Source organism: Varroa jacobsoni, unplaced genomic scaffold (genome assembly GCF_002532875.2).
Source record: "Varroa jacobsoni isolate VJ856 unplaced genomic scaffold, vjacob_1.0 contig01055, whole genome shotgun sequence".
Classification (NCBI taxonomy): Eukaryota; Metazoa; Arthropoda; class Arachnida; order Mesostigmata; family Varroidae; genus Varroa; species Varroa jacobsoni.
In genome coordinates this window covers 89,623-101,908 of record NW_019214575.1, presented here as the reverse complement: position 1 = coordinate 101,908, position 12,286 = coordinate 89,623, and the positions used below count along the sequence as shown (strand labels likewise).

Genomic DNA, 12,286 nt, shown 5'->3' with positions numbered 1-12,286 from the left:
TTATATGTATATATATATATACTTAATATAATTTCATAAACGAGCCTCTAACGGAGGGCAACGCAAATCTGAGGAACCCCACGGGACGACTCGGGCGCCAGCGGGGCCAGGACGCAAAATGCCTTTCAGCAACCACACCGATTCTGGCGACAGCTCATTCAAAGTCGACACTGTAAAATTCAAAAAACAAGTCCCCTTCACATGCATATATCTATAATATACAGTAACTCTTAAAATACTTTATCTTCTCTTCACGCTGTCACATATCTTCTCTTGCTCCTTTACCCATTTAGATCAGTCGAATAATTCAAAAGCAAGAAAATACCTTTTCTGATTAGGCCTCCCTTGCTTGTTCAGTATTTGGTTATCGTATTGTCAGGATCTTCTCAATTATGACATACCATTCATAATAATGGTGTAATAAATATGTCTTCTCGACATTATATTCAGCAAAGCATGTCACATAACAAGAATACTGTACCATACAGTAGCCGAGCGCACTACTAGAACGTTCAACTTGACTTGCTTAGCTAGAAAAGCACCTTCATCCAGGTTTATAAATCATTTTCTTATCGTCTTCAAGTAGCATAGAGTAACCGTCTTTTTTTTTTCTCTCTGCACGCGCAAGCTACAATTGCTTCGATTACTTTCTATGCCACTGCAGTTAATGCTGTTGTTACTGTTGCAGATCGGTGTGTGCGCCGGCCCATTGCGGTCACGAAGGCGGGAAGGGCCTTTAACATTTTCCCTTTTTCTCTGTTTTTTAGTTTCTACAAGGAGGAAAAATAGGTCCTTCCTGGATATCAGCATCGACTTCGCCCCCGCGACCTCACTGCTCCCATACACACCTATGTATATACTTATATATATATATCTCGAACTCATTTATCTAGCTCTTACTTTTTTTCTATCCTCCATTACAGCAGTTGTAGTATTTTGATACTAATATAAGTAATAGTAGTAATAATATCATTATTATCATCACCACCATTATATCATTAATGATTAAAGATCAATGCTAGGGCGCGCAGTGTTTTTGTCGACATTCGTCTGGAGTCCGCCGTCGTCCCAGTGACTAGGGGTTCCTGCTATCACCCAGAATTTGTATCTACAAGTATTAAGAAGGCCCGAGGGCCAGCATCTGGCTCGGCAGCAGAGGCGCCACCACTTTGTCCTAGGCCGTCCCTCCCGGACCGAAAACCGCGCAAAACTCTATCCAAACCAACGAGCTTTTATTTCAGTCACAAAACATTCGTTTCATATACAAAATCCACCAAAAAAAAAGTTTTAATAAACACAGACAAACATTTTCTCATTTAATTCGAGCACGTATTCGGTACTTTGGCAAACCCAGCATGCTCCCCCCATCAACAAAGAAAAGATCATATGAAATCCCGCAAACATCTAAGTTTCATCTCACATCCGGCAAACTGAGAACACGTAACATTGGACGGACGACCCCCTCCCTAGTAGCCACGCCCCTGCATAATTTACCCTCTGTTGTATGTAAAATCTTGTCTTGTTCTTGTTGTTCGTTTAGTTATTTGTTTCGGGAGTGGTTGGCATATATTGTCGGCATCAGTGTGGGTACGTGTAATTTTATGTGTGTAATGTTAGTTCATTGTATGCCCTTCTTTAGACTGACAGTTAGTTCTCCGTTAAGGGAATTGTGAGAGATATTACCGAGCCAGAACGCCAACGTGCTTGGGTTGCCCCCCGCTACAGACAAAATCGAGGTTGCTTTCGTCTAAACGTGCCCGCCGAGTTGCGTTCTGCGGTCCCCGGCTTGGTGACCAGAATAATCAATCAGCCAGAACTCGCTAAACAGCTCCACAGTTAAGAGTAGTCAGCAGATCGCTCTTGCAGAAAGCATCCGCTCACTGGACAGAAATTTCATTTGTCTCTTGATTCATTCCTAATCCGATTATTATTGGTTTTTTTTTCGGTAAGATTTAGATGATCGTATATGCAGTCATCTATATTTGTACTCCGTAGTTATTTCTTTGGTTGAGTCATACTATTTATCAGGTTGAAGCAATACTTCTTGTTGTTGAATTCTCTGGTCGAAATTCGGTCGCTAGCCGGGGTCTCACGGGAAGGGATGTAAGAATATATCAAACTGTCTGCCAGGTCACGCTAACAACTTGGCGAGTTCGCTGTCACGAAACTGGTTTAAGCTTCATTGCTTTTATATTTTCATCTTTTTTTTTTTTCGTTTTCATACTTCACGGGATCGTCTCCATTTTCCGCTTCAGCCACCAGCACTATTATAATTCTCAATATTTCTCATCATCACAATGGCAAAGGCTTACCATTAGTGCCCAATTTAGTTTTAATAGATAGCGTATACGGTTTTGTCAATTGGTGAGGTCTTCCAATCATGAATTGTAGTTACTTCCCTCTTGTGCTTGCCTTCTATACGCTGTAACGTGGTTCCGTGTTAAACTTATTGTCGTCTTTCCTCCTCAATCTCTAGCATATTAAGTGAAGTATTTCAACGTTAATCTTTCTTTGTGTGCTTGCATGTGCAAAGGGGTTTTTGTCGCATCGAGTCACAATTTTCTCGTTCTATTTGGCCTCTCCAAATTACTGTCTGTATCGCCCGGGGCCTTCCCGTGTTCTCTTATCTTTTACATCGTAATCTATGATGCAGTAGCGGCTTTGGCTGGCTTTCTATCGTTTCATTTTTTCTTATATTGGCTACACTTACAGGCTAGTTTCTACGAATCAAAGATTGTCAAAGAATAAACTACATTTCACATATACGCCGCCCTGGTAATACCGTGTTCGTGTGTATTGTCACTTCTTTGCATGATGTTCTTATCTAAATATGCCAGTTGGCAGAAATATTTCTCCCACTTGCGGGCTGTGACCCTCAGCATATGAGTGACATTACATTACCATAAGTTTAGGTCGAAATAGTAGTGGTGACAGAGAGAAATGGATAGGCGGACTGTTAAATCTTATGTATGCATCCATAGCAGAACTTTATTGTTGTTGTTATTATTTCTATTACCATCGTTACTATTACGAGTTATATAAACGATAAACGATGGGCGAGAATGAATAAGGCAGCTGAGACCGCAAATGGCTTTGTCAGCGTCATGTGTCGTAGCAATAGATGGTGTAAAATGTCGGCTTTTTTTTGTGAATTTTGTTTTTTTTTTGAGTGCGACGCAGATCTTCCGGTCGTTATAACTGGCGGCCTGATATCGCCTAATAATACCGAATGGACGGCCTGTACCAGTAGCAGCCCCGATACACATGCGCATAGTTGTATGAAATTCTATCGGCAATCTGTAATTCGTACTAATTTGCCTTTGTTAACTTAGTGCTTTTTGTTCGTTTGTCTTTCCTAATTGTTTTATGTCTTTTTTTTTCATCAGAGCCGAACGTATCCCATTTCACTTAAAAGATCCTGAAACCACCCAAATATCTGCTACAATTAAAGCCCAAGGCGATTTTTTGCCAATGGCGTGTGACCTAAAGCGACATCATCATCGTTTCTAAATGTTCGTTTTCCTATCAAGTGTATAGTGGGATTAAACTTAATGAACTTGTATCGTTTCTGTTATTTTATTTTTATCAGGCTCTATTTAGCAATGGAGCGCCCAAGAACATGAACTAAACTCGCCCATTACTAAGCTTGCTCCCGTCGTTTTCTCGCTTGTCATTATTGTAATCAGTCGTCATTACGTCACGGTTTTTTTTTGTTGTTTACTTAAGCAAAGCTTTCGACTGCTCCGTGCAACATTTCTCATCAAACAATTGTCATCATTAAACCATTTAAGTATAGCCCCCAGCGTAGTTTATCGACAACTTACACCTGAACAATCCGCTTGTATACATTGTACCACTTCGTGGTATGTTCATATGTCTAAACTAGCGTCTTTATGCTTTGTGAATGTCAAGAGATGTAAAGTTCCTGCAAGAAAGCGTTTGCGCAATGTAATATAATGATCTGCTGTCCACTCATCACAACTAGCGCCTATCGATCAATATACAATTAAGCAAGTATTATCTTCATTGTGGCAGTACAATCGATGAACGGGTCTAAATGTTACATGATTCAATAACCATTTGTTCTCAATTATTACTGCTGCAATAGTAATCAAACAGACTAACTACGTCAGTGCTCTGATTCGATTACATCGCTCTAGACGGTCGACCGTCCCTGTTAAATTAAACACATTGTTTAGTTTTCGTCAGAATTGCAAAAAATATAATCAAATAAATAGTAGTCACATTTAAACACAACATATGTTCTGGTGCTGAAGATCAAGAAGACGTTAAGTCTCGTATAATTATTTTCCTTTATCTGCAGCATTATTCACAATAATACATATATGAATGTAAAGCAACGTATTGTTGAAAAGCAATACATTGTTGGAATCAAAATACTTGATTAGCGTGCACGTTTGTCACCTTTGTTTGATGAACGTATGTACGTCACGTTTAGTGAATGTTCGCTTTAAATTGACATACACTATCGTTTAATCGTCATAATCGTTTCGTGCGCTTTTTGTTTCTTGAGAATCTTTAGATCACGTGTATCGTGCACAATTAAAGTGTTTCTCCTCGAGTTGTTTATCTATATCATCGGTTATTAAGTTAACAATGCTCTAATTATTGCCACTGTCGTGGCATGGCTTTGCCTCTGACTATAGCGCGGTGCCTATCATTTCTCGTCGGCCCATGGATCTCTAAACGCTGCATCCCAATACAATGCTTACTTTATTCTTGTAACGAAGAGCTTTTGCCGTCATTGGCCTGATTAGATGCTTCGATAGCCACGCTCCATGATGATCCGTCAACTATGTAAGCCCAGCAGATTTTGAAGCTGGTAATACTACTACATCGAAGAGTCATTGCAAGACGTTTGGCGGGCCAACGAATGGCAAACTGAGTACTTGCAGCGTGGCGTTTGCCTACTTTTTACGCGTCATGATTTTTAGGTACTGGAGGGCATTGTGGGATGCGTTCATTTTGGCGAGCTCTTCTGTTTCGCCTATACCGAAGCAAACGGCCAGTGGTAACGTCGTCAGATGACAAAGGCAAGTCGCCCGACCCTCGACGGTCTCCGCGGGGATGTAGGTCACCTCGAACTTCTGCTCGTCTGCAATTTCCCGCAGCAGACCCGTGTAATTTAGTCCAGATGTGCTCAAATTTTTGTACTGTAGATCATTCAGTTGGGGACCATTCGAAGACTTAAGCTGCTTGAGGATATTGGACACCTGTTGAGAATGTTTGGCGGTAATTGTTGGAATAGGCTCCGTCTTCACTATTTGCAGATCGCGCATCTCGTCTGCGAGTTCGGAGAACTTTACTTCAAGCCCACCGCCTGCGACACCAGTTCACAGCGAGGATAATAGAATAAGTAAATTAGTGATATGGATAAGCATTAACGCATCGATGCCCACAATTCACATTTTCAATGGTTCTTTAGTACGAATAGTTGATGATACTATTATGCAATTTTCCCAAGTTATAATAAAGTTAACACATTTTGGCTAATCTAAATAAACAGAGTTCTGTTTTTTTTACAAAAAGAAAACAAAAAAGTGACACCGTATTCGACGATGGCATCTATACAACAGAAAAAATCGCTTACTCTCTCCATTGGTTGTTCCAGTCGTTTGTAGTTTTTCAATGAGTTGAATCATTTTGTAGGCGGCTTGGCGTTTGGCTAACCGCTTGCTCTTGCCGAAACCAATTTCAGTGAAGGTATTAACGACGCACATGATACCAAACATGCGTTCGTGCGGAAGCCCTTCTTCCATCTGTGTCTCGTAGAAAGGCGGACGCCAGCGTTTTTTCATACACAATTCCTAAACGTGTATGATCAAACATAACTTAGCCAAATCATTGTTATCAAGTATATAATCAATATATATATATATATATATATATATGTATATATATAATCAAAGAAAGTTTAACTTTTGGAGAGATGTGTTCGTTTCTAGCATGAAAAATGACTGTGCTAAATAGATAGCTAAAAATAAATTCATCTCTGATTCACTGCATATGGCTTCTTCAGATATCTGTGTCGAGTCCACTATTCTTTTCACTCCAGTGTAAATTTGGCATTTATATGTCTTTGATTAGTTTAGCAAAAAAAATACTTCGTTATTTGAATGACAATTGCCAATTATCATTACTGCCATCAGTTATTTGTACCAAAATTTTACCAAAGAGATACCGTAGAAATAGCAATAATTTACCTGAAGCTGGCCAACAGGATTCCCGGGAATCCCGTCATCTTCCCCTGCATCTGATCCACCTCCGTTAACAGTATCGGATGCGCCGGATGTGTTCAAAGCTGCGGCTGCGGATGAACCCTCTTTCTCGCTGCCGAGGCCATCGCTCATTCCTACAATACCCTCGAGTAGAAGTGGCCTAATACACAGCGAAATCACAATGCATAGCTAGATTAAACAACAAAATAGGTAAAAAAGAGTATAGTTATCCTGAAGTGATATACTAATTGCAATAATCTTTATATGTGCGGTAGCGCAGTAGATACTTCAGTATGGACACAGGAGTAAGAGCAACTTACTTGAGGAAGACGAGCGGTCCACAATCGTCCTCGACAATCTTTTCGATAAGAACCTTTGCAGCGCAATGTTTAGCCTTTTTTTTACTTTGTCCTGATGCTGTTGCAAATACTTCGCCTACTTCTACCCTATGATAATAAAATGTAAATGATGATTTAACAAAGTTTAGATGCGACTTAAATGTGACGCATCACACAAACAGCTCATTTATGTGATGAACATGTATTTCGTGAAACCTAGACAAAGGTATGGACACAATGGTAACCTAGACAAAGCAAGACAACTTAAATATTGACAAAAAAACAATCGATATCTACATAGTTGAAACAATAACGCACGTCAGTAGAAATAAATGTTCATACCTATAGAAGAAGGTAGGTGCGTGAACTGCGCCCTCTACTGAGATGAGTTTGTACTCGGGAGTGAGGCTCTTGCGACTGCACACCTCCTGAAAAATATTAAAAAAACCGGCGTTAGTAGTTCTCTATATCCCTTAGTTTGTTATGCATTGGTATCGTAACGGGTCAATTTGTGAAAAAAAAATCAATATTTTTCTTTGTTGCCTAATGCGGTATTCCAAAAACCGGTCCTCGATGATTCGGTTATGCTAAACCTTTTCAGCCTGTCGTTTTCCAGTGGCCAGATGCTACTCAACTTTGGGAAAGCTATTTTTACATCTGGTATTTAAGCCACTTGGCATTACTTGATGGTTCCCAGTACGAAATGGAGTATGTCCACGACCGGATTCAAACGTAGACCACCCTGTGTCCTTAAGTTTAGCAAGCACATATGGTTCCCTTTGCGCTATCATGGGAAGATTATTATTACGTTTAGAAAGTTCCGTTTTTACCATACAAGCGTTGTTTTATATACCATTTTGTCGAAACTATCAAACAGTGTCTGCCATCCCGGAATCGAAGTAAATGTTACATTTATATGAATAGGACTTTAAATCTTAAACCAACAAAATATGCTAAAAAAAAACAAATTAGAAAATTACTGCTACGTTAGGAATAAGGTTCAAGTCCCATATATTTATCACTGGCTTATAATTTATTAGTATTTTCTTTTGTGACTGTTACCTTCTTTGTTAAGTGTTTTAATCTCTTCCATGTTTGTTTTTTAAATTAATTGTGCCGGTCCATTGTGAATTGGCTGTCCATCGTATTATTTATCACCCAATCATTTTGGAATTGTTATTATACTTTTTACGTATTGAAATTTCGTATATATTTTATTTTACAAACGGTAACAACTTGTATGTAGAAAGCGTGTTCTAACGCTGCATAACACTTGGATGTTAGCATTCAACACCCATAACACGACAAATTGTACATGGGAACTAATTGATACATGCATAGACATACACATTTGATAGTTTCAACTAGTTAGAGAAGACAACAATTGGAGATGATCAATTCGTTCCGTTTCCAATTGACGATCATTCAATGTGATTCTATGTTTCCATAAAATATAATAGGTCTGCTCTCATCAAAAATGGTTTTGTACATGATAGAACTCTGAAATTGACATCACAACTGGGTTCCAATGCCTCGGTTTTCATAACCTAGCTAATTCATTCAGCCAATGAATTACAGGTAGATCTAATACCCGAGCAAAATTCGAATACAGCACTTACTTGTAGGACGCTGATCGGCGTCTTCTGGTTGTGCGCAGCCGAACTGGCGGCCGCTGCGGCATTAAGCATTTCTCCTCCAACGAACCCCAGCGAACCAGGAGCACCGGCAGGGGAGCCGGCTGTCGTTACGGGTCCCGGCCCGGGTAGCAACGAAGGTCCACCACCCAGTCCGACGGATGGACTTCCCGATCCCGTTGTTTGAGTAGACCAAACCGGATCCATCGTTGCCATAATGCTACCGAATGATATTTCTCGGTCGGTAGACGATAGTGTCGCTAGCCGCTCCGTGCCTGCCGTTTACGGGCCTTATGCCTGCAACAGGCTCAGCTTCACCACAACAGAATTCGACCTATGAAAAAGAGAAACCAAGAAACAAATAGACAATTGCGGATAATTTGTAACAATCTACTTACCACCTTCTTAGAATGAAATTACTTTATTGTGGCGTATCTGAAATATAAAAAACCATCATCATACACGTAGTTTACTAGGTAAGCCAATATATAGTCTTGTCCGCTTCAAGTCTAACCATGCTACTCCCAGTATGCAAAGGGCAAGCAATACCACTGAAGCTAACTTCAATATTAATCTGGGCTAAAAATGGGAAGGAACATCGGTGCTAACTACTAATAATGCACTTACGATATCAACTTCGAACAATCGCAAACATGCCGCGCTAAACTTGTTTCACTAATATTTATCAAGAGGGAGTTATTTCTCGAAAATATACGCAATAAGCGCCCGCATTAATTTAAGATGATTAACTTAGATACGGTTTGCAAACGCTGGTAAAACTATAAATTCCCTGTACAGGCCATTTTAGAAAGTTGCATTGCGCATACCTAGGAATGACACGCTTTTAACAAACCAATTGCCCAGGCGTTCCACATCTAAAAAGCATGCGGGAAACTTTAATACGCTCCTTATTATATTCAACCGATTATAAGTTGAAAGCTTTTAGTTACGAACGAAAAAGAGACAACAGACCTCACTTCCCGCATCATCGTTTCAAGATATTTATGTGTTTTTGCTTTTCTTCGTGCTATTACTGCTACTTACGACTAAAATATGCCCTTTTCTTGTCTTGTGAACTCTGGGAATTATACACTATAAACATTGCTAACGAGTTTGTATACTAGGATTTTATATTTCTTACATCGAATCGCAATTAAAAATTGTACCAAGTTTACAATGCAACGGTGATACACTTAGTCCATCTAGGTGGGCTACAATCGAACAACGGAAAAGTAAATTTAAAATCAATTAGATGCAAGCACTTAAAGGATTTAAGCTAGTTTATTTAAGTACAAAAAATGAACGTCGAGAAAACTTGAGGATAGAGAAGTGTGATATATTCCACAATAATATACGCGAACTAAATCCGCCGGAAATATGCTAAAATTACATCATGGAAACGGATGTACGGATTTACCTCCACGGAAACCAGCAGCGATCAATGGCACACTTTAATAACATATTAGTGGTTATTTTCTGCTATTCTCAGGTGATATGCAATAAATTATCATCATATCTCTATGTACTATAGAACTTTTTTACATTCTCAGAGAATGCTGTGGGCCGTTTGCTTTCTGCGCTTAAAGGCACAAGATAATCATCATTCACTCTGTGATGACACTGGTCACAGTGAGCTGATTCGCAAGGTCTGAACAAATCTTCATCACGTGAGGAAGACATGTGAGTGTTACAGAATGACTATTTATGTGTTTTGATGCAATTACAATATGCTACGACTAACTTGCATACTTTAGATGCCGCAATCTGTTGCTAACTCTGCTATACCGTTATTGCACGGTCTAAGTGGCACTATAAGCAGCCTTTCGATGCTTCTGTGCTCATCACAAACGTTCATTATAGAGAATTAATTTACCAATATATTAAGCAAACCACTTGAGCTATATTTCTTCTCTGATAAGCTTCAGAGAGCGTTCGTAACCTCACCATGCGGTGTAGGAAGTCAGACTCCCGGATACAGTGCTCAAATACACAGAGACAAAGCACTTTTTGTGCTCCCAGTTAGAATTGCGAAAACATATATACGGCGCGTGAAATGCTAAACAAAACACACCAATGAGCACTACCAGACAAAAAGGGGCTGAACACCTCTAGCGAACATCGATTAACCAAAATGAACATCAAGGCGGGTAATAGTGTACACAGAAAGTTTCACATACGCCGTGTGTGCAGGCGCTGCAGCATGTAAGAAACATCTGATCGGACACCTATTCGATTCCAATCAGTTGTGTGTTTATAAAATGTTTATTCACATTTGTTCAACTCAAACAAATGATACAGAAGGATTTCGCTATGAGGGAAGCACTGCATATAGCGTGTAACGGGAAATTGGCACCTGGTAGTTAATAGAAATGCGTTTTCACTGAACCAAAAAATGTCCGATTGTCTAAAAACGGCAATCAGACTAAAAGTTGCACACTTTAACTTCAACAACGACCGTTGTTGCTGCTAGAATGGAACTCCATTAAGTTTGTAGACCACCGTGGGCGAATCTTCTGTTGTTCTCAATATCACGTAAAGATGAGTACTACCGAAGGCGCAGATGTTCTTAGAGTACTAGGTTCAATATTCGTAAGCGTTCTATTTTTGTCCTGTATAGAGTTCAAAGAGCACGTAGTGATATGGTTAGTCCAACGACGCGATATATAATTACCTCCATGCACAATAACTAAACTCTAAGCAAGACCCCAGCCAGAGTTGACTAGCTCTAGGAATTGTCTCCGTATTCGTAAATTCACAGATTTACAACTGCGGAAAATATCGTTCATCCAATTGCACCCTCTTGAGCTTCGTTGTCCGTACAATGCAAAATTTCGACGAATCGCAAAATAACACCGACCCGCATAAGTGGTCGTGCGTCCATTTGCTGCCTGCTCATTAATGCAGCGAGTGCTCCGTAATGTTTCAGTGAGCTTGGCCAAGTCTTCAAAGTGAACCAATACGCTTAATATTGTAGCATTATCATAACAGCTTAACGTTTTCGACTGTGTACATATTGCTAGCACGGGTACAAGGAAAACATTAGATAACCATTCAAACAGGGACAACATCGGCACTATTTCCCACGGAGTGGCATCCTTCGAACACTCGCTCAGAGGGTATATTGTGGCTATCGAGCTAGCGATGAGCTGAGCGATCTGATTCGCTATCAGCCGTACTTCGTTGATCATCAATCATTGTATGCTTTTCAGTCACACGCTGGCCGGAGCACGAAACTCACCGAAAACCGGCGCACAATCGGTGGCAGCAGCGACACTCGCAAAACTTCACACTGCTGTGTACGGCTCTCCCGCTGACTATCGATGGGTTTATTCTCTCGGTTAAGGTGAGTACTGCGGTTCGCATATGCCTACAGTAGAAAAAAGTGTTGACGACAGCGCTGTTGTTGTCCGCTTGGCCGCTTTGTCGTCTGCTTCGCAGTGGTAAAAGAGCCTCGTAGAGCCGAGTGTTGAGAAGTGAGTGCGGCCAGCCAAAGCAAGCACATGAACGAACGCTGGTTGTGCTGTCTGCAGTCTTATGAAGCTTTGTTGGCTGCTACCACCGCTGTGGAAGCGCCTCCTCGTTCGTGTCGTGTGACCAGTAGTTTCCATGAAAGCAGGCGTAGACTAGTCGGTGACCGCAAGGCGATAAAACAGTGGTATGAGAGGACCGAGTTAGCGTGTGACTGAGTGTGAAGAATGCAGCAATAGCTGATATTATTATTACGAATCAAAGAATTACACAACTTCAACTGGTTTGTTTTTAGTGGTTGATAAGGTTAACTTGTTAACCTTAACCTCTTCTCTTGCTATTGCCGAGACATCGCATGACAACCTGACATTTGATGCAATGAGATCTTTTTGTAAAGACACATTTCTTCAATGAGTGAGAGTGAATTCATATTTCCTGCGGATACTCACCACCTAGCGAGGATCGTGAAAGGCGGTAATTTTTTGCCTTATTCTGGACGTGAGCATAACCTTTCAGCGTGGCAAACGGCAAAAAGTAGATTGCTAGCAGTTCATTTGCAGAGAGGTTTTGACGGTTCCAATTGTTATTTATGTTCATTGAGTCAGAG

The 12,286-nt window shown here is 40.4% G+C and overlaps 1 protein-coding gene and 1 long non-coding RNA gene across 7 annotated transcripts in view; one reads left to right on the top strand and one right to left on the bottom strand.

Moving 5' to 3' along the window:
* Positions 1-1,211: 1,211 nt before the first annotated feature.
* Positions 1,212-11,581, bottom strand: LOC111271799 (protein Loquacious). 3 transcript variants are annotated; one of them, XM_022852794.2, is made up of 7 exons: positions 11,450-11,581; positions 8,197-8,545; positions 6,920-7,005; positions 6,560-6,685; positions 6,225-6,399; positions 5,612-5,828; positions 1,212-5,341 (listed from the first exon to the last, which is right to left on the bottom strand). In XM_022852794.2, exons 2-7 carry the CDS (start codon positions 8,425-8,427, stop codon positions 4,929-4,931), a joined length of 1,248 nt encoding a protein of 415 aa, XP_022708529.1. In that variant the 5' UTR covers positions 8,428-8,545; positions 11,450-11,581; the 3' UTR covers positions 1,212-4,928. The 3 variants fall into 3 exon arrangements, with proteins under 3 accessions (XP_022708529.1, XP_022708534.1, XP_022708530.1); XM_022852799.2 differs by having other exon boundaries at positions 8,197-8,523; positions 11,450-11,555; XM_022852795.2 differs by lacking the exon at positions 11,450-11,581 and adding an exon at positions 10,156-11,433.
* A 490-nt stretch (positions 11,582-12,071) lies between these two features.
* The window catches only part of LOC111271803 (uncharacterized), a 37,554-nt gene continuing 37,339 nt past the window's right edge, over positions 12,072-12,286 (top strand). For all 4 annotated transcript variants that reach the window (XR_002687113.1, XR_015315473.1, XR_002687112.1 and 1 more), the window contains exon 1: positions 12,072-12,153. This is a non-coding gene — a long non-coding RNA (uncharacterized LOC111271803). The remainder of the gene's footprint in view (positions 12,154-12,286) is intronic.